General features: G+C 43.3%; 1 protein-coding gene across 2 annotated transcripts in view; it reads left to right on the forward strand.

Annotated features, from left to right (window-relative positions):
- LOC128892123 (low density lipoprotein receptor adapter protein 1-B-like) overlaps positions 1-24,719 on the forward strand; it is a 59,788-nt gene that overhangs the window by 4,923 nt on the left and 30,146 nt on the right. Inside the window, exon 1 of one of the 2 annotated variants that reach the window (XM_054152261.1) lies at positions 17,085-17,520. The exons of the other annotated variant lie outside the window; for it this stretch is intronic. Within the exon in view, the coding sequence (XP_054008236.1) occupies positions 17,475-17,520 (46 nt within the window). The 5' untranslated portion in view covers positions 17,085-17,474. Of the gene's footprint in view, positions 1-17,084; positions 17,521-24,719 lie in introns of those variants that run through there. 2 annotated transcript variants of the gene reach the window in all.

Genomic DNA, 24,719 nt, shown 5'->3' on the forward strand with positions numbered 1-24,719 from the left:
TTCCATTCGTGTCAAATTTTAAGAAACAGATCTTTGGTTTGCTAAATTTACAGCCTCGAATACGTAACGCTACGGCAATTACGAGACCGACTTCTTTTTGGAAAGCCGAGGACGTCGAGAGGGGGATGCGTTCCGGCGTCGCGACGCCGGATATCGCAGGACGGTTTCCGCGTTGGGGGAAAGCGAATTTAATTTAACGCCGACACGTTCGCGGTGTCGAGTTGAAAATGCATGAACGAACGCCCCTGGCTTCGGCTTTTGAAGAGAAAGAAATTGGATCGGCGCGTGGCGGTGCCAATTCTTCGCGCCGTTGGGGCGAAACGGGAGAAGGGAAGGTAGATTTCGCACCGTGGAGAAGAACCGAAAAGTAAATCGAGCATGGCTTTCCATCGATCCATCTCTTGTACCGCGTTTAAGTTCCTCGCCCGCCGTCTAATTTCCTCCCCGATCGCGTTTCCAGAGCGAGAATCGGGGCGAGACGCGCGGCGAGAGAAGTAGCGGTGAAGAACCTGATAGTTCTCGCTTTATTACGACATGATTAAGCAGACGAGTGCTTCCGAGACTCTCGCGCCCGCGGATGTTCATTTATCTTCTTTGCACAATCGGTATTTGCCGCGCTCCAGCAACCGAATTGGATCCGCGAAATTGGGACCGCTTCTCGCGATGTTCAGAAATCCTGGAATAATACAAGGGAAAACAGAAGTTTCCTCTAGCACCTACGTATGACATGACAACTCCGCGAGAAAATACATTTGTGAATAACGGAGAAACGCATTCAAATTCACCGCGTGGAAACTCATCCATCAGAGAACGAGACGTTAACGCGAAATGCACACTCAGAGACCGCGAAGACGGAATATCTTGAACCGTCGCACATCGCGTAAGAACAGTATTGATATTTTTAACAGGACCATGTTAGAAATTTATACAAAAAATGTATACAATGGGTAGATTTTTTAGGCTGTTCAAAAGACGCGTTTGGAAGATTCGAGTATGTCTCCAGCGGTGTCGCGAGCGAGTCAACTAATTCGACATCGAAGCATTCTGTAAATTCATACACCAGCAATTGGACCCAATCTACCAAAAGTCAATTGATGTGGGTCCATCCAAACAAGATCGAAGGGCGTACCAATGAATAAGGGGACCTAGGGTCGCAAGTCAACGTGCTTGGAAAGATAAAAAAATAATATGATGAAAAAAAAATTATCCCGATTGGAGGGTACCCCATTTTGTTAAAGTCAACCATATTTTTATAATGAAAATTTTATTTGAAAACATTAAACCTTAACATTTAATTTAAACTTTCTTCAATAGACATAGAGTGTACGAATATTTATGGGACTGACTGTAAATCATAACTCAATCTTTCTGAAACGTAGGACACGTCTCGAAAGTACACGAAGAATAACATCCTCTCCAGTCTGGAAATTTCTAATTCAAAACTGCATTACCAAATTCAAACGTGTACAACGGAAGTGTACGCACCTCTACCGCCTGACCTTGATAACTTTTCGGGGCGGTTGACTACTCTTCATTGTTCGCGACATAAATTTATCAAAGTCATTCCTAAATCGCGACGCGCGAAGGCGAATGAACCGAAACATTGTCGGCGTATTATCGAATCTTGTTTGTTCGTTCTTCGCGGGTGGAACTTCGCTGTTTCCCAAACGCCTAATTTTACGGGACGCGTCTGTAGTTTCTGGGTCGCTGGAAACGCTCGAGCACGGAACGACACGGTTACGTCCTACGTCCTCGCCTTCGTTGCGCTTAATTTCGAGATGTTACGACTGTCTCTGTTCTTTCGCGAGTTCCTGGCTCGCGTACGTTCGCTCTTAACTCTGTTCAGCGAGCAGAGAGAAGGCGGGAGTGCCGGGACATGTTCGCAACAATATTTTAACGCAGATCTTACGCGCGTCGCATGCTTTTCAACCTCGTTTCCAACTATGGCAGCGGCGAAGATGTTTCCCGATTAACTCTCTACAGTGTATGTAACTTTAACCTCTCTGGGGACGTCGTCGTGCACGTGTACCGCTGGAATCGGTTCAAGTAGCGCGATGGAGAAGCAGTCGCGAAAAGACAAAGATTCGACGTCGTTTAAGGGAAGTGGGGTACTCTAGAAGCTATGAAAAAGGTATGGTACTATAGAAAATATAAGTTTGCGCGATAGCGAATAGGATTTGAACACGTATCTAGATCACTGATCTCTGATCTAACGCCTAGTACCTCCTAATAATAAAGCTAGTGGTGTAAAATTTAAAGTCAATCGGAGTAGTACTTCTTGCTCTACTTTTTGAACTTCTAATTTAAATCTAGTCGCTCCAATAAGATATCTGTAAACGCAAAACAAGAGTTGTGTACCCTCTTAAGGATGTTGACGTAATTAATCCTTCTATTGTGTCCGGAGAAACTGATACTACTCGCGCTCGGGGCATACCGGTGTTATATTCATAATTAAATTTCCCAGCGAAGCAACACGACCTGGGTTAATCCGTTCAGCCGCAAGTCGTCGAGAATTCGAGAACAAAAGAACTACTTCGTCGTCATTTTTAGGAGAACTGTAGCCATCGCCGAAAATTGATTAAAATTACGAGCGACGAATGTTGTCGGAGTCTCGCGAAATTATTGCCCCCGACATCGTCGCGCTTCGCTGAGGTAAGTAAGGTTCAACGCTGACAAAATGATCCTAATACGTCTTCGCAAATGCGAGAAGAAGGAGACACCCGACACGGTTACAAATCGAGGCGTGCCTTCGCTCCGTTTTCGTTCAAGATCCAACGAGTTCCCGACGAATCCGACGCATCCGTCTTAAAGTTATTTCTCTCGAGAGTCGAGGAAGGTTTGGACTTTCGATGAAAATTAGGGTAGCAGGGATGCGCCGGGGCTTCGACGTTGGCGATCCCTCGCTCGATGTTCTTGACACTAAAATGACGCGAAGGGCACGAACAATCTTGATCGATGATTGCCAATCCGAATGCTGGAAGACGAACGAAGCGCCGGATGCTCGACCTCGTTTCCGAGATACGACGTGGGAATGAACGGACCAGGCATGATTCCGTGGCCGGAATTTTAAGGGCGCTGACTGTCTGCGACCGCTATAGTTGTTTTCCCTGGGTGATACGTCGCTAACACACCCTCCGGATATACTAGCTGTTCCTAAAGTAACGACAGACCACGAGGTCGAATCTAGTTGACAAATAGGGTGAAATAGAGTTGTCGTATGTTATAATAGTCGACTTGTTCAGAGTTATTTTTGCAAATAAATACTTTTCAATGCAACTTGTAAGCGAAACCTTTGTAGATTTATTTGATGTAGAAATTAATCCTGTGCCTTTACGTTCAATCGTTTATAAATATTGTGCAAGTAAAAATATTTATTTGTCAAGTTTAAATTAAGTTTAAATTTCATCAAGTTAAATTGCAAATTTTTGAAGTTCTAAACGTGACTTCCATCGCAATAAATCTAAGTCTGAACTAAGCAGCCACTGACAGTTTTGATATTATTTTAAGATATAAACAAAAGTAATACATGCTTCTCGAGGATGATTTTCTGCGCAACGTTTGTTCGGAGATGAGAAATGCTGTCCTTAGGAACAGCCTGTACGCGATCTCGGAGGATGATACTTATTTTTTACTGTCGGCGACAACTGTAACGGATATTATGTTCGGATTAAAGTCGATTTCTCAAAGCGGGTATCCATTCTTGCCACGGGGCGCCGCGGCGTCTACGTGATGTAAATTGAAATTCGTTCGGAAAATAAATACGGAGAATGACCTGTAGTCCGCCCGATATCGAATCCATGGGGGCCGGCGGCAAGTGCGAGGAATGTCAATTATGCAAATTTCATCCTGGAACAGGATGGAATCGCAAAGAGCGCGAGTGAGAAGGTCGGCTCGTTCTAGTTGCGCCGTTCAAAGGACCACCCCGTTTAAAATTGATTTATTACACTCGAACCATGCATGGTTTATATAATATACTGTAATCGCGGTGTGATAGCAATTCTTAAGTAAAAGTGAAGACAATGTTGCGTACAACAATATTCATGTGTTCAGGCAAATTTTGTTTACTTCGTAGTTAGAAAAAGATTTCGAGGGAGGTATAAACTCAGGATTCATTCAAGAAACAGAAAAAGGACAAAGTAAGTTCTCTTTCATAATGGCAAATATCATTATGGATGAAGTCACCTCGAAATTTAATTGTGGTCCATTTAAAAAGCTTCTATTAAGAAATAATGCAAAATCTCTGACAGTATCATTGAAAGTAATGTATACACCTTTCTTTAAGCCTCCTGGTTCGACTCTTGATCGAGGTCCAAAATTGCGAATGCTCACGGTGACTGGCTGCTCGCGGAGCTACGAATAAACGTATTCGGGAAATGATCGAGGCGTGGCCGAGAATCAGAAAAAGGAAAATACCCCGCCGACCACACCGATATTCCCCTGAGAAATTACATGATTTTCATGCGCGGTTTCTTCCTTTCTCTGGCTTTTCACTTCCCGCCCCGGCTCGCGTTTTCCACGTCTCGCACGGAAGAATGCGTTCGTGGTCTTCCGCGAGATTTACGACTCTTTCGTGGCTTTTCGTGATCCACGTCGGGAGAGAGAGATTCTGCCGTGAAACAAAAGGGTAACCGTAACTTTCGTCGAACCCCGCTGTAAAAGGTTTTACCGCCTTAGCTGCGAAAATGCAGATCGAAAATGTTGTTACGTGAAGGAGTTTTTCTCGAAATCGGGGCTTTGCGCTGCCATTTTGGCTGACTCGAATACAATCGTGATAAAAATTAGCAGGTAAAAAAGGTGATGCAAAGTATAATTTATGTTTATTGCAATTAATTCTTGAAACAGGATAAAAACACGTTTGGCAAACGCTAGAATTTCTAGACTTTCACGATATTTTCTGGAATTGTAGCAGTTAGAATTAGCTAGACCCTCCGTTTCATTATATTTACATTTTAAACTTTGCACTTTACACATTATAAGTTCGCAGCCATTAGCTCGCTATTACTCGCGACGAAAGATGGTTCGTCACGAATAATACTGATTACCAGGTCTCACCACGTGGAGGTTGCTGCGACTAGAGACCCGGAGATAGAAGGAATCAAACTTCCTTCGATCTCCCTCTACATAGAGTATGCATACGTAGATGCATACTCTACATAGAGTCGACGAGCTTAATACTAAGTACGAAACGATGAAAATCAAAGGAAAACAAAATTCCCTTCGATTTCCAAAGTCTATGTCTGACTCTGCCAAACAATTATTCGAACTAAGAGGGTGAAGTTAAATTGAGATCGCGACGCGACGCGACCATGTAACGGACTTACTGAATCAGTCCCGTTTCCTCTTGATGGATCTGGTCTCAAGAGGAAGACGACCGACGCCTCCGAACCAGTCCTCCACACCCTGCACCCATCTGAGAGTCACGACGGACCCGACTTGCATCCGTCTCACTGCGCTTTGGACTTACTGCACTGCGCCGGGAGCCTGGACTACACCAGACGGGATACAGAGAGTAGAGGACTGATCCGGAGGAGCCGATTGTCGTCCTCTCGAATACAGATCCACCAGGAGGACGGCGACCGACCTTTCTGTCCAGTTACACAGTTGGTCACTTCACTTATCACATGAAGTAATAGTGACCGAAGTGCTGAACGATGTTGCGAGTCCAATATGGATCTACGAACAAGCAAAAGAATTGAACAAATGATTAATAATTGTTTGGTAGAGGACAGACACTCGTACACGCATGCCTTAAAACTAACTTAGGTACATGCCTTAAAACTAACCAAACCAAACTAAGCTACCCACAACCAATACCAAGCTACGATAGTTAAGGAAAACTACACTACGCAAAAATAGGAGGGACGCGAGACGCGGACGCGCGATCGCGAGATCCATATCGACCGAAGGATCGTCGAAGAATGAGACACACCCCTCGTGTACCTGTGTCGAGGGTCGCGACTCGCTATCGAAGAAGAGTGGGGCAAAGGCAAACAACAACCCCGTGACGCCCAATTCGAAGGCTAGTTGAATCCATCGAGAAAATAATTCGTGAAACATTAATATCACAGCAATATCATATTCCCCATGATTGTTTAAATAATTATTGTTAATAACTAATACTAACTATCATCAGAAATTAGAAAATTACAATTAGGAATTACAATAGAAAAATTTCTCACGATTAATGTCTCAAATGAATACTTGTTCCGAACTGTGACTGTTATTAATATGTGAAGGAAGTTGTTGTTAATAATTTTGTACGCAACGTTCAGAATAAATTAAATGAATCATTAAGAGTAAATCGTGCTATTCGTGGATCAAACGAATATTCGAATCAATCGTCGCTCGTCAACCAATCCTCGTTCAACCTTTCTTCGTTTCGGTTGCGTTCGTTCGACAGTCGATTACTCGTTCCGAACACTCCGTCACCGAGTTACAGGAGAATCGTGAAAATGCCCTACCGAGAGCTTCGGGAAATTTAATTTGCTCGGCCTGTATCGCTATCCCAACGGGACTTTTTTGACCCGGACCACCGATGATGGCAGCGGCAAGAGGATTTGCGGAGCGGAATTGCCACTCGTTGCTTCTCCACTGTTATGCACTGCTCGAATAATAAGCTAATATTGTAAAAACGCATGTGGTTTATTTGTTAATCAAGCAAAATTTATTCAGGGACGTATTATACCACATGGGAATCGAAATTTGAGGATCTTCTAGTCGAGGGTTCTATAGTCGACGTTCTCCGCTTGGCTATTTATTTCAGGATGTCTCTGCTTGATGGTCTCGTAGTCCTCTATTCCAAGGTTCCTTATTCGAGGATTCTATACTTGAGGATCAGTCGGAAATTATTCACGGAAATTGACCAAGAGAATTTCTAATACAACTTTCAATCCTCTCAAGCGCATAGAGTGACCATTATGCTGATGCATGCGTAACAGAAATTTTATACTATTCTCCCAGTCATCAATTTATTTCGTACAGTGAAACCTTACATATTTTGTATTGAGGTTATAAAGATGTAGATATAACAGACCTCTCATTCGCTTTTATAAATCACTTTTATTTGCTATATATACATACATATATTCCACTTTATACAATACAAAGAGAAATCAAATAAAACCAAATTAAACTCTCCTGTTAGCTTCTCAACAATTGCTTCTAAAAACTAAAGTCAAACTTATTAGCCACGTAGTTGTATCTCGGTGTATCGTCTATAAATCTGGAAAGAACTGTTGTTCTCCGTGACGGGTGAGCGCGACAAGGCGCCAATTTCGACATTTTGCGGCAAGAAAGACAGGTGCTTTTTCTCCAGTACCCTTTATCGGGGCCGTCTCGACGAGACGTCGGCGCGTGGCCGCGCAATAAACTTGACGACTCAGCGTCGCTGCGGTTCGAGCTCGTACTTCAATGGTAATTAGCGACCGAGCGGGAGCAAGGGAGTCATCGAAGCAGAGACGCGATTAATTGGAGAGGAGCAGTGGTCGTCGTCGAAAGTTGAGCGCGGCGCGTGTGTGTCTCGAACGATAACAATTTTCCTGACTTCCTTCCGAGACGTATTTCCGAAAAGGAAACGCTGGCTAGGGTCTCGGTTCTTGCATCAGCCGAGGTCGTACTCGCGTTCAGCCCAATTACTCCCTCCTTGACGGCTAACTCTCTCCGTTCATCTTGACAGTCTCTCGCTTCTTCCCCACCTTTTCAGCGCCGCTGTAATCGGCCTCCCAGACAAGACACGACGACTCGTTATACTTACACACTTTCAACCCTGAATTCTTTCGTGTGCCTTTCCATCGCGAGAGACTGCATCGAACTTGCATCAGCCGGAGCTGGGCTCTCGATGTATCCACCTGCGGCCCGGCTTTTTTACTTTCCAACCCGTACGGATGGTAAGCATTTCGATGAAGTCAAATGTCGAGAACATATGGATCGTAAGTTGGCGGTAGCCGTAGGGTTTCTTCAGGACCTTGATTCTGCTACGAAAACCAACTTGGGTAAAATTGCCTTAAAATTATACTTAATGAGAACACAATTTAATATGAAAATGTTGCAAAAAACTTTTCTCTGTCTTCTCTAATCAAGACAAAAATCAAATAAAGCATTACTTTCTTCAACTTCAGTTATTCTCAGATATTTAGATATTCAGTTACTCATCTTCTCCCAACGGTAATCATTCCTACAATAATCCTCTTCCTTTCTAATTCAAGCAAGCACTCCGAAAATATCGCGAAGTATTTATTAATCTCTCGTACTTCGTTCCTTTCCCTCCTCATCTACACGATATTCTTGAAAGTCGGTCGACGTTCGTAGCCAGCGACTTTGGTCACGGTCAGAACGAAAGAATTCTTCGATGGAGCGCAAAAACAAACCCGCTCGCGCTTTCGCGAAATCGACGCGACTGTTTCGTGCGACGAAAGAACGTCTCGGCGTTTCAATTTCGACGCGGACCGCGTATCTCCCGCTAGTTTCCAGCTGTCGTCTCCTCGCGGCAAGTAGACGCAGGTGTTGCCGTCCTACGGAGAACGAACGTCGAGTTTCGTCTCGTTTTCGGTCCAGATTGCTGCAATTATCTCCACGCCGAGAGAACAGCGATTCGCGAGAGAGAATATCGAATACGTTCGAACGAATCCCGAGGACCAGCTGTACGTGATATCCAACGATGCGAAATACGCGCAGCAGTCGCGAGTCAGACAATACAGTAAACAGCTATTTCGGGTTTCGATATTTTCTCTTTCGAGGAACGCTCTGGTTCTTGTTGAGACGTGGATACAGTCGAATTTTGGTAAGCGTAGAGAGGTTCTAGAGGCGATTATTTATAGAAGCAATCAAAAGAAACAATGTAAAGATTATCGTCTGTAACTGAAGCGATCAGGTTCTCTTTATGTGAGATTAGTACCCAGTTTTTTAATGCACTTAACTGTACATCCTACTTCTCGTTTATATTACTAAAGGAAAGTGTCCGATTTGTCGCGAAATAACCCAACCGCCGACGTACATTCGTCGGGGTATCGTCGTTTCGACGCGGCTGGTTCTCGACAAAAGAGTTATTATCGCCCGATGGACAAGACGGATGGATAGTTAAAGAGATTCGGATTCGTGGTACAGCGACAAAGACTTTTTCCGCTCGCGCAGGTCCTCCAGTTCTCCTGTGCCGCAGGACCTGCGGAGGTTCCGACCCGAGGATAACCGAAACAAAACTGAAAGGGAGCAAAACGAACGGGCAACCGGATCGGGGCGAGAGGGTAGGGAACGACGACGAAGAGAAAAGGGGAGTGGAACGAGAAGAATGGGAGAAAGGTGAAGAGGCTCGGACAGTCGGAGTAAAAGGAGAAAAATGTTCGCATCGACAGTGTGGAACCAACACAGGCGTAAAAGAAAAGAACCGCAAGGGAGAGACGAGACGGCGGAACTGAGAGAAAAAAGGGACGTCGGGAGGCCCGGTCACGCGGGACGTCGTTCTTCTTCAATTCCGCGACGCTTATACGCTTTCGTTCGAACGACAACTCCAATACCGCCGCACGACTGCTCCTGCATATGTTTCCACGAGTCTACTCCGACGCATTGTTCTCGAGAAATTCAGTATACACCCATCGAATAACGATTCGTTCTACTCCTGACGCCGCTCGCCACAGGGAAGAGAAGTGTATCCTGCAATTGAATTACTACGCGCCAGAAAATACTAACTCTTTGCGGTTACAGATTCTGTCAGCGGTGGGCGAAATGGTTAGCTCTGAAAGCTTGCAATCTACTGATTTACGACGCCAGATCACGAGTGAAGTTTACGATTATAGAGAAAAAGTAATTCTTGAACTGCTATTGTAAATAAATCACATCACATCACATTAAGATAAGTTAATAATATAATCGTAACCTATGCCTACGACCAACGATCCCAACCAAATTCAGTGAAATAGGTATAATAGAAACGTGTGAAGCATACGCCTTTTGACAAAAATATGCAAAATACACACATGTCTAAATATTTTCAGTCAATCGCTAACTACTTAGTAAAAGTGTGACACGTCCACGTCCTCTGTTTAACACTACTCAAGAAAAGAAAAATAGAATGAAAGCACTCCGAATCACCAGGCACAGTTGGAATATCGTAAGGGAATACACCCGAGATTTCTAGAACACGGACCTGGCGTCATAAATTCCAACCCCGACGCAGGGTTGAAACGGTACGCGACGTCGAGTCGGGTTCGACGCGTGACCGGAAGCGTATAAAAAAAACGTGGTCCATCTTGAATCCTTCGAAGCTTTTCCGATGAAGAGATGCCTTTCAGGCATCTCCGAGGACCTCAGACTGAGGTGAGCCAAACGTCCGTGGTAGCCAGATTTCCGACGCGTAAAGGCCATTCCATACTCTGCTGACCAACTTCGACGCGATCGAATCTCTTCAAAGGATCCAGACCGACGCAGCATCCTCTAGAAACTCCCGATCGACATGCTAACGAGATTATACGTATATCGTATCACCTGTAGAATACAGCACGGCTGCTCCGTTCGCCGGGAGTACTGGTAATTTCATTTCACCCCCCAGTAAAGCGTTTCTCCGTCGTTCCCGATTAGCAATGGAAACGAAATCAGGCCAACCAGGGCCAACGCGATATTTGTCGAACCGAGCTGGTAACTTTGTTAAAGGGAGACACAAAAAGCCTTGGTATTTTCCGCGCCGAGCGAAAATACCGCGGAAGATTCTCGAAGAGTAATGCCTGCGTCCTCTGTCCGCGACGAAGACGATGTTCTGTTCGACGAACAAGGATGCAAAACAGCTTATAAATATGGAAGAGTAAGACCCGAGTAGCAAGTTCGAGGTCTGGCCTGACGAAAACGCGACAGGGTGTTCGGCGACAACCGAATAGATATCGGGGGTAGCATCGGAAGTCTTAGTCTACCGCCATAAATATTCAACGGAAAGGAGGCCGGTGTATCCACGCTTCTTGCCGCGATGCAAACTAGTTTTAGCCGGGGATTACGTACCTCCGAGGAGACACGTTCGCGCCGTGATTCTCGGTGCCGCGAACCAAAAGGGAGGGCGTGTTCCATCCGTCTCGCAGACAGGCAATTTCCCAATTTTCTCGCGTTCCGTCAACCCCCTCCTGTGGAAATCTTCGCCCATTACCGCACTGTTCCGTCGTCGAATCGAACACGCACGCGTCACGATAGGTGACATAACTCGCGCGTACCTCGCCGATGAGAAACGTCTCCGACAATTTCGGTGCAATTTCGTGGGATTCATGCTCGAGATTGCTTTGACGCTTATCGCGTCACCTGTAGATTCGTGCCGGCGCGCCCGACGAGAGCCACTCTGTGAAATTAAATCGGGTCTGACCATCTCGTGTTGCCGCTGGGCAAACCAACCGGTGACGATCTGATTTAAAAATCAATTTTCACGGGATCGCGTATCTTTGCCTAGGAGAGATTCTGATTACGGTGGGACTTCGGTTAACCGGGTCCGTTGGGGACCGAGACGGGGGTAACCGAGACCTGCGGAGGAAAGGTTGGTTAAAGTGTTGTTTTTATTCGCTGTGGACATTTAGTTAATGCGATTATTTAATATGGATACAGTTGTAACTTCTAATACAAGCGTACGGGGTGTTTTGTTCAAGGCTGGATGGTTCTAATAAGATAACATTCGTTTACACAAATTCATCGATCTATCATACGATGTCATTTATCGTAACATAAAGTTGTAATTGGAATTCAATGTAATGTATCCCTATCCACCAAATAGGTATTGCAAAAATATTGTTTAAACAGCTTCATCCCTATACGAGCTATCGAACTGTTCAATGGATGTTCTACTGTATCTCGTTTGTAAAATCTCGCCGAGTTTCGAGGAAAGATCGAGACTCGTTTGTACCGTTACCATGGTCAGCAGGTTACGGTGACATCGAGACGTCGATCTCGCCGTAGTCGAGGTTCGAGCGAGAGTAATTTATCGACCTTTCCGTCGCGGAAATGCGCACGGCAACCGGGCAGCCATTCGAGCATCGAGCTTTAACGACAATTAGAACAATTGTCCCGAGCTAACCAATGGTTAGCGATTCGAAGCAAGCTTCGGCAAACCGCGCTCGCGGGATCGTTCTGTTTAATTAGAAGCCGGGGCAGCCGTAATAGTAATAAACAGCGAGGTTGCCTCAGCCTTTTGGGCCGGAATCGAACTCATCGAGACAGTACTGTTTTCAAGTGAAGTTCCAGAGAAGTTCGAAACCGAATGTCGAACACGTTGTGTGCACTGTACACAACGATGTTTAATCGCTCTCGATGGGAACTCGCGGAGCGTTCTGGTAACAGTCGATATCGAGCGTGAGCGGAGGGAACAGTGCGAGCAGATTGGCATTATTTTTGACCGTTTCGAAAAATGAGAGGGAAACGGAACGAGGGCTGCCGCCCATCGAGGCGAAACAACAGGGACGAAACCGCGGGAAAAATGAGTATCCGTGGCTCCTCGAATGAATTTTCGCGGTCTGTAACTCCGGGGAAGTGTTCGAGGAATATTTAATGGTAGCTTTCGTCGTTGACTATTTCCGACAGCCCCTACAATTTCCTTTCGTCCCGATGACGAAGGATCGATTAAGGGATAAAGGAATCTAAGGAGAATTCGGGATCTTCGCTTTGTATTTCGTTTACGGTGCCAGTGGTATTATTAATTTCGTTATTTCATAATTGAGTATCCTTTGGCGCAACGATAAATAATTACAGGGAGACGAGAAGGAATAAATAGATGATACGGCAAATACCAAACGTCAAAGGGTTGCGAGTTAATTTAAAAATGGTACGGTCGTTCGTTACGCGTTATCTCATACAAGTTGCGATTAAATTAAGGTATTGTATTAATCAATTCGTTTGAAGTGGATAAAGTATGGAATAGATTTCCATTCCCTCCGGCAATCGTCCACCTTCCTTCGAACCTCTCCGTTCGGATCGATTTCGTTCCTCTCGACAACCAAGAATATTATCCAAGGGAACGTCTTGGACCGCTTCGTTTTCATTCCCATTGTCTCACGGAAAGAATAACGTTCTACGAATCTTGGCGACCACCCCGTGGGAGCCGTGACTCCGAATTAAAAATGTTTTTACAACGAATCGCCAAGCACTCTGGAATCTTCAGCGGCTCCAACAGTCCAAGCGAATGGAACTTTATTCGTTTCCCGTTTGCGAATAATTCAAGTGCGTGATTATTTTCCACAGTCCTTCTGGAAATTGACTTTTATATCCATGGAGTGGCGAAACGATTTTATTTTGATTCCAAAGATGTTCTTCCTCTGGAAAAATTCGTAGCTCTGTTACTTATTTATTTTAACGAGAGATACGTTTTTCTTGGGTCACAAATATCGATTCTCGGTGTAATGTTTGGAATTAACTAAGAAAGTTGTATATAGAAACGTGCAAATTAGATTTTCTGTGTGTTTATCAATTTTTATGGAATATTACAATGCGAATAGTTTACACATTCATTATTAAAAAATAGTGTATAGATGTACAGTTATAGCCATATTTATGTAAGTAAAAATTTAATATTTTCACTACAGTGAAAATACTCAGTTACTATTGGAAACGTATGCATTTAATTAATAATAGTAAGAATTCATTCTAAAAAGATCGAGGAAGGAGATAAATTAACCAGCTACGTCGAAAATATCCAGTATTAAATTCAGATGTCGATTCAGACGCGACTTCATTCGTTTGATTCAATTTCATCAAGCAAGCGCAGCGAGTACTATTAAGCAAGATCAAATCGTAGGGTTGAATTGCATTAATGAGATTGAGTTTAGTTTGGATCTGAAAGAAATTGTCGAGCTTCCCGAGCGACGGCGAGAGGACGACGCCGTGGCGTCGATCGAGATCGAGATAAGTCGAAAGAAATAAAGCGGGGCTATAGATGCCGATTTTCGTCGCGCGTGCAAAAACTCGCTCCGTCTGCTCTAGAAACATTATGCCGATGGTTTCTCTTGTCAATCATCTCGCGTCGATCTCTTTGTTTCTTTCGAACTTTCTTCTTTCGAATCTTTGCTTTATCGATATTCGATACTTTCGACACAGCCGTTTTACTCCACCCTCGCTATTGTTTCCTCCCCACGGGTCGGTAAATTTCTTCGCGAACAGGCCGGACCGTTTCAGCCGTATTTCCTCTACTGTATCTCCTTCGATCCCCGGCCTTCTGGAAACTTTGATGGGAATATAATTTCAAACTTTCCCGTTTTACACGATTCTACGATTTGAAACGTACGGCGGTGTCGATTATTCCGAGTTGTACCGGGTATTCCGCACGATATTGCATTGATAGATATAGACATAGGGTAATTTATAATGCATAAGAATCATCAATTCTAATAACCCTTAAAAAGTAATTGTTTCTAATAGTGAACAAATTTCATTGTTTGTTGTACCGGGTATCTTAGGTAAAATGATTTCTATAGAATCTCCAGTTCAACCTTATACAAATGTCTCGAGTATATTTGTTGCAAATATAAATAATGTCTGATAATATAGGATACCATCCGAGCATAAATTCTTGAGTCACGTCCGCGATCGAGTACGACTTGGCTATCGTGTCTGCCCATTGCTGATTACTTCCACTTGCGTTGATTCGTATTTTCACAAGTAGATACAGCCAGTGCTGGACAGACACGTTCGCCGAGTCAATTAATTTTCTCGCAAGCAAAGCTTCGTCGACACAATTTTTACCCGATATTCTTGATTTATTCATTCATGAAAAATTATTCCATATCCTCTAATACAGCTTTCCGTGAGACAGGATGTATTTCGTTGGGAGTTTTGCATCGAAACCTTTCCCGTTTGCAAGTGCGGCATGTACGAGGGGAAGCGAAAAAAAAATTGAACAGCTTGCGGTACATCGTATATTTTTTTCACGTAACCCGAAAGAGTCTGGAGTCCCTTCGGTCAGTAAATATAATACGTTCCCGTTTCCTCGTAACCCTCGGAACGACCGGTCGTTTCGTCGAGGAAACGTTGGAAATTCTATTCGGCCAGGACCCGTCGTCGTTTCGACTCAATCAAATGCTAACGAAGGCGCAACGACCTTAGATAATCGAGTAGTCGCTTCTTGAATTTTTCCGCTGTTTTTCCACGCAGCTGCCCCTGGGAGACCCGTCCGTTGCATCAGAATTTGTTTTACGGCGTTACTTCTTTCGCGGTGTTTAAAAACGCGTCTCTCGGATATTTTTCAGCTCCTTTTTAATCTCGGGCTTAATCCTGCTGCATAAAGGGGCGCAAAAATGCGGAACAACGGGAGATGGGCAAAATTGCGTTAGAACTTCCGGGATCGTTATCATCCACGTAGATAGGAGGACGAAGTTTGGCTTTAGGAACTTTCGGGAAGGGCATCTTCTACGAAATTACGAGTCGCAACGCGACGATTTTGCTCTATTAAACGCGCACACATTGTCCATCAATTTCTTCGTTACGGTATCCTGGTTAAAATCGTCTAGGGAGTATTCTCAAATTAGCTACTTTACGATATTAATGCATTCTCGATAATAATAATAGTTCATTCACGGTTATAAACCATTGGAATTAAATGCGCGGAGGCGAGCATATCGTCGCGTTTCAGTTTCCTGCGCAATTGCTAAATTTGAATTTTGGTATACCAATATTGATCGATGAAAGCTACTTGGGGGTATATCAAACTAAATTCAAAGACGGGAGAGATCAGTATGTAATTCTGAAGATTTAGGTTCGGTAAACTATGACTCGCATTTAGATCGCTATTATTGCTCTGGTTCGTGAAGTGAGAATGCTGTTTACTATTTGCGATTCTAATTATAGAGTAATCGAATTACAAGTTAACAAGAAGGAGATGAAGTCACCATTTATATCATTCAGTTGGAACTTTTGTCATTTCGCTGCATTTCTTTGCTTCATTATTTTTGTACAATTTTCAAAAGTTAAAAATTGTACATAAATAATAGGGATTTGATTAAGTCTAGTAATTGGTCACTCTTTATTTATCGCCTCGACCAGATCAAACTTGGATATTTTGAATGAATTTCACGGCAGTTACGAAACCGCGATTTCAGTATTCATAGAGTATTAATGCGGAACAACCTCGTCCATTCGTTTGCATATCGTTTTCAATATCTGGCACTATCCATTTGTGTGACAAGTCATTCTGAAAGGTGAAATACGCGAAATCTTGTTACGAATGGCTCTTATCTGACCTATATTCGTTATCGGTTTTACGAGTTGTTCAAACTTCAAAATTGATGTATTCCAAAACTTTGTAACAGATGCATGAAAAAATTTCGAAAATTTCTATATTCACTCATTATCTAAGTTTATAATGAATGCATGAAAAAGTTGCGGAAACTTTCTAAATTCGTCCATTTTATAAGTTTATAATGAATGCATGAGAAAGTTTTGAAATTTTAAATACTCACCCAACACACGTATCTACTATGAATATTCGGATATTATGTCAAAATATTCAAATAGCACTCGAATAATTCAGTATTCTTTTAACATTTCAATACAAGCCTAGTCCTCGAATACAAACAACCAGACACGTAGTTTGCGTAGTACACATAATTCCAACAAGCTACTAAACAATGCGTCCAAGCGAAGTCAGGTGCCCCGGGCTTACCTGTCAACACCGACGGCGAAGGAACAGGTTGCTGGGCCCGGAAAGGACCCAACGCCTGTCGCGTTGCCGTTAATTCACTAATGCCCGAGGAACGGAGAAAGCGAGGGAACCCGGTCGCCTATCGAAAATCAATGAAACAGCGATCACTGTAGAAATTCAAAACACGGCGTTTGGAAATGTTTCGACGGCCAGTATATTAATATTCAATTTACGAAATCTGCCACTTGGCTGGTACACTTTCGCCCGAACGTTACGCTGGACCAGGAAGTCCTGCGTTTTTGGGGGAAAAAAAAGGGGGGAAAAAAAAGGAGACGAAATATTGGAGCGAACGATAACGGAACGCGAACCGCGAATGCGTGAAAATAATCTTTATCCTTTCGACGGGGATCCGGTTCGGAAGCGGAACCGGAATCTGGGAAGCGGGAAGGGAGGTCGGGGACGGCAACAGGGATGGGGATGCGCATGTACGCGACAGGGGAGCGGAATAAACTCCGGTGCGGACGCGCTCACATCGCGGCGCACTGTCTTCCCGGCAGCACGTTTCCGCGCGAGCTCTCACTCCTGCCAGGATCTCGGGTTTTCCACGACCACCTTTCCCCATCGACCAATCGAAATGAGCGGCTGACTCGACCCTCCACAGAGCTCGTGGACGAGGTCGTGGTCTCGTCTCTCGCGTGTAACGGTGCCTCGCGTAAAACCGTCGGACGGCATATATGTCAGCGGGATCGAGGATCGCGGCGCGTCTCGCGAGTGGAAAGCCTTGACGACGAATCGAGCGGAAATCCGTATCGACCGCGCCGAGGAGAGATCCATACGCAGCTGAAAGATTTCGGATCTGCTGAGCCTCGTGCTGCGCTGGGCAACCAGGATGTCGTTCTTCAGAGGTCTGTGGAAGAGCAGCTCGAAACACAAGAGTGAGTCCTTTAGCACTAAGTGTGACGCGAATATAGGCCCTCCGTTTTGAATAATTTTTAATACTTTCTCAAGGAACGGATGCTGTTAGGAATGCTCCAACTTTTTATTGGCCTTTGGAGCAAGACTGAATTAAAGTTGAGAGCCTATCTCGGGAACGACAGAACTTTCTTATTTTATATAAGTTTGAAATTAAAACGTGAGCGTTCTTGTTCTTCTCGCTATTTCTCCTTTGTTCTTTTGGTGCTCTGTAGTTCGTAATCGAGAGGTGGGGCGGTAATGCGATACCATAAGTGGGTTTGTAGATGATTTTTCGAAAGGGGATGAACTAGAATTTTTCTTCGGTTCTCCGTGGACTCGAAATAAAGAACAGAAGTTTCGATTATAACATTTTATCTTTATATAAAAAATAAAGTTTACAGAAGAATATACTAGGTATAATATATGTATAATAAATTCAGTATTATTATTATTTATAGTTGTCTCAGAAAGGTAAACACGTCTGAAATCATCACAGTATTACTTTTATTATAGAGTATTATTATCACTCTCGCAATGTAACATTATTCTGCATCATGCAAAATTTCTGACTGCCACTAAAAATGAAAGGAGTCGGTTTTTCGAGTCTAATCCCTTAATTTAACGCTGAGAGGAAGTAGAGTCCACGGCTCTCTATAAGCCTGGCGTTATCGTTGTCGCCGGGAAATCGCATGCATGTTAATTTCCTGATTATCGGAGTGCTCGTCGTCGGCACCGCGGAAATTTTCAAATGCACGACACAACGGTGCCCTCCCTCGTGGCCGTAACTGTTCGACAGACTAAAAAGACACAAAAAAAAATTGGACAACAACGTTTTCGTTTTTCGCTGTAATCTCGAAGCGTTGGACAGGAACCAATACGAGTATCACGTGTTGCCTGGCAATAAAAATATCTGGAACACCGTGCCACACGCTTGGCTTACGCGCGGAGACGGGGAGAATTTTATTCGAATAATACAGCTGACGAGTAAGAACGGCATGTAGCAATTTATCGACGTTTATTTGATTATATATTTATTCGGACGATACGAATTGTAACTTTTTTAACGAACACCACGAATTAAACGTTTATTTTTCTATTCGTTTTCTATTCGTTCGGAATTGTGTGTCCAGATGACAATTTCGCACGGGGCGAGAGACAATATCGTCGAATGAATAGTTTACGCCGCTCCAGCGTTAAATGAATTTTTTAGCGAAATACAAAGCTCTTCCTCGTTCCAGCGAGTTTTCTTCTCGCGATACACCGTGGTCACGTTTCAGCCATTGTTGTCGGCATTAAAATTCAACCAGGGTCACCGTGGCTCTGTTTCAAGGGTCCTGTCGCAAATTTATCCGGCGAGCTCGATCGATGCTGTCTCAAAGGCGAGAGTAACGGGGGTAATTGAAATTCTAGTCGGACGCGATAATTGACGAAATTGCATTTTCTTGGCCGGTAGATCGAGAAAGCTTATTCACTTCGCGTTGCTGGTTTCTCGGAAGATTAACGGTAACGGGGTGCAGCTGCAAAATGTCCGGAAGCGTTAACTGAGACGAGGCAGCGGCAGCAACGTGGCAGTTAACGCGATTATTCGCAATAAGCGGCATAATAGAGAGCTGCGTTTAAGATTATGGTAATGCATGCCAGGCCGTGTTATAGGCGCAATGTGACCTCCTTCCGAGCACTGATTATTGATCATAAAATTTGCATAATTTCGTAACACAGGACCTGCATCTTGATGGGACGATCAAAGAACTCCAGTCCACGCTCGAATTCCAGACGAGGCTGGAACCACATGCTCGCTACGTGAAAAAAAGCTGACACTGGTCGTTCCACAATCGGTGCTTGTTTGAAACCTACCTCTACACTCTCCTAGTAGTCGACATTTTTAAATATAATTTCATTTCTCAACGTAATTTTATCTCTCATATGTTATATAAGAATTATAAGTATTTAATGGCATTGGTGCATCGTGTATGAAAAATGTCTGTACTAAATTTCACGGTTTTCTGGTAAACTAGCCTCGAGACAAAATAAAAGCTATCTAGGCTGTCTAAGAAGTTTCTTTTCGAAAATTGTCTCGTCGCCATCGCAAGTACAATTGGGTAGAATTCTGGATTTTTTGGTCGACTGTACCCTGAGTTTCGATTTCATGTCCCTCGAAAGACGACGGCTCGTGGCTCGTTTCCAGAGTGGACAAAAAAAAATCGAAATTAACAAACTGGGTGGATGCTGCAATCGCGACGATAATGATACGCGCATGGAATCTGGTTTTGTAACGAACTGGCTGGATAAGAGGTTTAATTTTTTGCCCCTCCCTCGGGAGACATTGCCAAAACGCCGAGAATCGTGGAAATAACTGGATCCCTGCGAGGCGATAAAACTAATTACACCTTCCATAAGTTAGAGAGCAGCCCGAAATTGTGCTCCACGTTCGTTGGATGATCTACTGCGAAACTGATGAACAAGTACGTAAAATGGGGTAGTATTTTTGGTTGATATTTTAATTTAAATACCATTCGAAAGTTTGAGGAACTTTGTTGTTCTTGAAAAATGATGGGGCTCGTGTAAAGAACTATCTGATTTTATTTATTTTACAATTTTCGTAATTCTAAAAAAATTCCGATTGTAGTTCTTTACCATTTATAAGAGATTGCCTTGTCAGATTTTATAAATTGCCCTCATTTTTAACCTTACGTCCACTCCACGATTGAAACCATCGATGACAATGCACCGCGAATGTAATTGTGTACGAGGAAAATAAACATATCTTCGTAACGACAATTGTCTTTCGTACACCATTCAAGAAAAGGGCGCCTCGAACTAATTAGTTTCAGGTCCAATTCTCAATTCGCCAGTTCGTTCGCTTCCCTCCAATTTGTAGCAGTTGTTTCCGTTTCGTCTATTTTTTTTATCGTCGAAACCTGGAAGCGATGCCCGTGATCCTCGCAATCCCCTCGATATTTGGCGCGCTAGAAAGGTTTCTAGAAATCGTCGCAGGTGGCAATTTGGACTGGCACGACAGCTCGATGCCACCGGAAAGAAATTGCTGGGGCTATTGTCATTGAGATTCGTCCAGGGATTTAAGACCCTGTTAGGATTGCGGCAGCTGAATCTCGAAGACTGGTGGCACAGGGTGTCCCGGTAATTGCAGGGAAGATCTCCGCCGACAGTTTGCATTGTACTGACAAATTTAACCGTTAACGCGAGGCAATTCCGTTCGATCGTAGACGCTACCTGCGTTGCATCGAACCGTTGATGTTTCGTATTACGCGTAATCCTGGTCGCTGAGGAATTTTTCTCTTTGGATCTCCGTTTTCTCTTTGGATCGTCGCCTTACTTTGCATTCGTATCCTTAACTTATGCTTTACAATTTAATTGATTCCTGGAAGATGAAGTAGGTACTCTCCTTCAAAATTTAAGGTTCATAATATTTTGGTATAACCCTCAACTCGTAATGCGATTTACGCTTCATCTATAATGCAAAGAATTATTATTACTCCCCGTTTGTGTTATCTTGATTTTTTCGACAACTCATGGCGAAGAATGTACATTTTTAAGAAACGATGTTGCCAGCTGAACGATGCCACGAAAGCAGTTCATTGTAGCAAATCAAATTAGGACAAGTGCATTGTGCTCGCGTTGCTAATCCATTCGTAATGTACGTTTCTGAGCTATTGTTGGCGGTTTCCACGTTCTGAAAGCTTAAAACCGCACGCTATGTGTTTTTCATTCGGCTGAACCCTAAAATAACTTCTGGCCGAGTTTGACCTCATGGGCCGAAGTTCAATTTTCGAAGTTACATTTAACTTTCAACGTCGGGATCGATTTTCGAAGTTAAATTTGGTCAGACTTGACTTGCGCGAACTTGCGGCACCAAGAAAGAAAATTAAGGCTTTTTGTAGAAAGTGCTGACACATTCTGCTATTTCGAAAGTTTTTCTGATAAGTTAGTTATAACGAGATTAAGCAAAACTCTACGATTAAAGAATGCAAACAACAGGATCGAAAAATCACAAGGCATTCGAGATCTCGAATATCCTCGTCGAGTTAGAAGAGTGTCCACGAATGCACTCTCGGTTGATTAAGACAGCCCGAGTATAACTCGCTACGAAGCAAATTATTCGATAGCCACTGGACAGGTTTATGATCAATGAAATTTAATGATGCAAGAAAATTAGCAATGCCCGAGGATGATCGAATTTATATGGAACCCCTCGAAATTATTCTAGATGGGATCCGTTAAGTGCTCACTGTAACTGCGATAAAATGTTTGACACAGTGACGCGAAATTCCTAAGAAGGTGGCATTAGGGATTCCATGGACAGAAACCGGTTGAACGCTATAGACACAATTGACTTTTATTCGACAACGGTCATCGTACTTCCCTACTTTCTCAAAGGCAACAAATCGTTCGATTCTATGCAACAAATACATAGACATTCGCGGAGATTTTGAACCGCGATGGCGGCGTGTAAGCTCTCTAATTTGTTCGCGATACGGTATTAGACGAGATTACCGGAATTCTCGCAGAATTCCGGTACACGAGACGGAAAGCGTTCGCGCTCTGTTTACGAGTCCCGAGAATCCGGTGGAATCGACGAAAAGCTGCATCGAGGTGCCAGGTGCTTCTCGATGCCGAACCGATATCGAACTCGGTGGATACGCGTGGAAGCGTATAGGCACCCTATTCATTCCCATTCCCGCGGCCAGAACTCGCATGACAAATTTATCACGCGGTCCTATAAAGCTTCCGCGTTTTAATTCGAAATATTTCGCCTGCTATCGGTCGCAAAATTATGTACATAAGCGTCACGGTTGACGTATCGCGGGAAAGGGCAGAGACACATCATAAAACACTGCGGGAACCCGTATACCACGTCAAGGCAATATCATATTCATGCAGGGAGTTTCCATAATCCGTTTAACGAATATGCGCGAGACCTATGCATCATAATTTTTATATTATGTTTGACCAGCTGAATTATTTTGGCCTCTGTTTGAGGTAGGAAATGTTGGTAATTATTCTAACGTTCTGTGGTATCCAACGTTTCCATTTCTGTTTTCTGAAAGCATCAATAAACATTAATGGTTAGTTTACAAAAATATTGTACGATAGAATCATCGATGACTAATAATGGGATATTACGATTTCTCATCTGTTTGTGGATCTGTTACTGTATAATTTATCCTCGATGCTAGGATTTACTCGCTGATTAAAAATGTGGATAATAGGTATGCGGTTTCAGAGTCACGCGAATTTGTAGGGGAATGAACAGGTCCCCGATGCTGTTCATCCCCTTTGAATATTAAAGACAGGGATCGGTTCGGTATCTTGGTTAGTATCTGTTCCATTGAAAGTTTGCGCGAGACAAAAAAGTTATTAAACTTAGTTTGCAACAAGTTCTGATACGTACACTTTTGTTGTAAAAGTAACAGCGAGCGAGATACCGTTCATTTTATGGAGAACGTCTCTCGCAACTCTGTTGGAAAGAATTTCGTGCAGCTGAGATTTTACGTTGAACTGCCTTATAGATTTAAAATATTTATTATGCATGGTAACTTAGGATAGGTAAATAAACGGTTATTCAAAATGAAGGATTTGTCTTGGGAGACCTCTTGGCCGTTCCGTTGAAAAGAACTCTCACGTCTCATGAATGATGCTTAAACCCAAAGACTGAATCTGCTCGGCAGACAGTTACAAGAAAAAAGACTGTAATCTTATATTTTTCAAAGAGGCCATTAACGCTTTCCTTAGAAAACTTCAGGTATTCTGGAATAATGTAGGACGTCCCGAATTAATACGGTTTCCTTTAATGGCTATCCTTGACATAGAATTACAAGATGGCGACCTATGTATAAATGTCGAGCATTTGAAAAATGTTTACGGCGCCATGCAGTCGCTGATGTTGATGTTGACATTGCGTTGCAAGAACGCTTCACCGAGTTGCAGAGAATAACACGAGGTAGATAGACAAATATTTTTATAAATGTCTAAACTTAAGGTGAAATTAGAAGTAAATTTCTGGACCACTGTGGGAAACCAAACTACTCGAAATCTTCATTTAATATCGGTGACCTGTGTTTGCGCCTAGCAGAGCTACTATATATTCAAAAGCTTGCTAGTTTGCATTAACCGCAGGAATCCCATCGAACGGCAGCAATATTCCAGTATTGGTCATTTGCTGCAATAATAACGTAATTCCAAATTTATTACTTGCGAGCTATCGATGTGGAAAGTTGATATACCATAAATAAATAATTAATGCACTACAATTTGTATGAACTAAGAGCAATTATATGTGGAAGGCATTATTCGAGTAAGGTTGAGAAACCCTGTCTTGTAATACAAAAAGTGCTTCTTGATGTCACGGTGAAGCGCTATATAGGTGTCTCCATTCCGAAGAGATCGAGCATTAATCTAACGACGTTTGTGAGCACACGCGTAGAAAGTAAACACGTTCGCTGCGACGTCGCTTACCCATCGATGTACTTTATCTCCTTTTCCAGCGAGAACCGTGCAATCGATCTACGTAAATATTGTTCGTTCAACGACTCCGCCTCGACAGAAAAGCGATTTTAATTACACAAGTCTTCTCCTCTCTAACTTTCGTTTTGTCACGTTAACGATGGATTTACACATAATATTTCAGCATTTCGAGCGCCGCTTCCATTACCACGATCGGTTAAGTATGACGAGGAAAATATATAAACGTGACAAATATTGAAATCGAATGCTCAACGCGTACAGAATATCCACACTTATGCAAAATGAAATATGTTACATTATTAAGTATGTTCTGTATTAACATAATAATACGTTTTGCAGCGTAAATATTATTAACGCAGTTTAGAAATGAAACGTACGAATACTAGAATAGTTACCTTAATTTATCAATAAATCAAACAAGTCCAAGTTTTTCCCCTGTTACGTGACAGAATTCAAGTTTCCTGCGCATCGTTCGCAACTTCCGGTCTGTTTGCTCCTTTTTGACAAGCACGCGCCCGCTTTTTAAGAAGTTTGTCGCGACACCGTGGCGATTCCCGTATCACAGAGAAGTTTAATTCTCTGGGAGAGTGAAACCTGTTACTCGATGGGACGAGGTGAGGATCGATAGGGGCGAAATACTCGATCGAACCCACTTAAAACGCCAACGTCGCGTCGCGACTGGTACACGGAAACCGTA

The sequence above is a fragment of the Hylaeus anthracinus genome, unplaced genomic scaffold (genome assembly GCF_026225885.1).
Source record: "Hylaeus anthracinus isolate JK02 unplaced genomic scaffold, UHH_iyHylAnth1.0_haploid 12002, whole genome shotgun sequence".
Taxonomy (NCBI): Eukaryota; Metazoa; Arthropoda; class Insecta; order Hymenoptera; family Colletidae; genus Hylaeus; species Hylaeus anthracinus.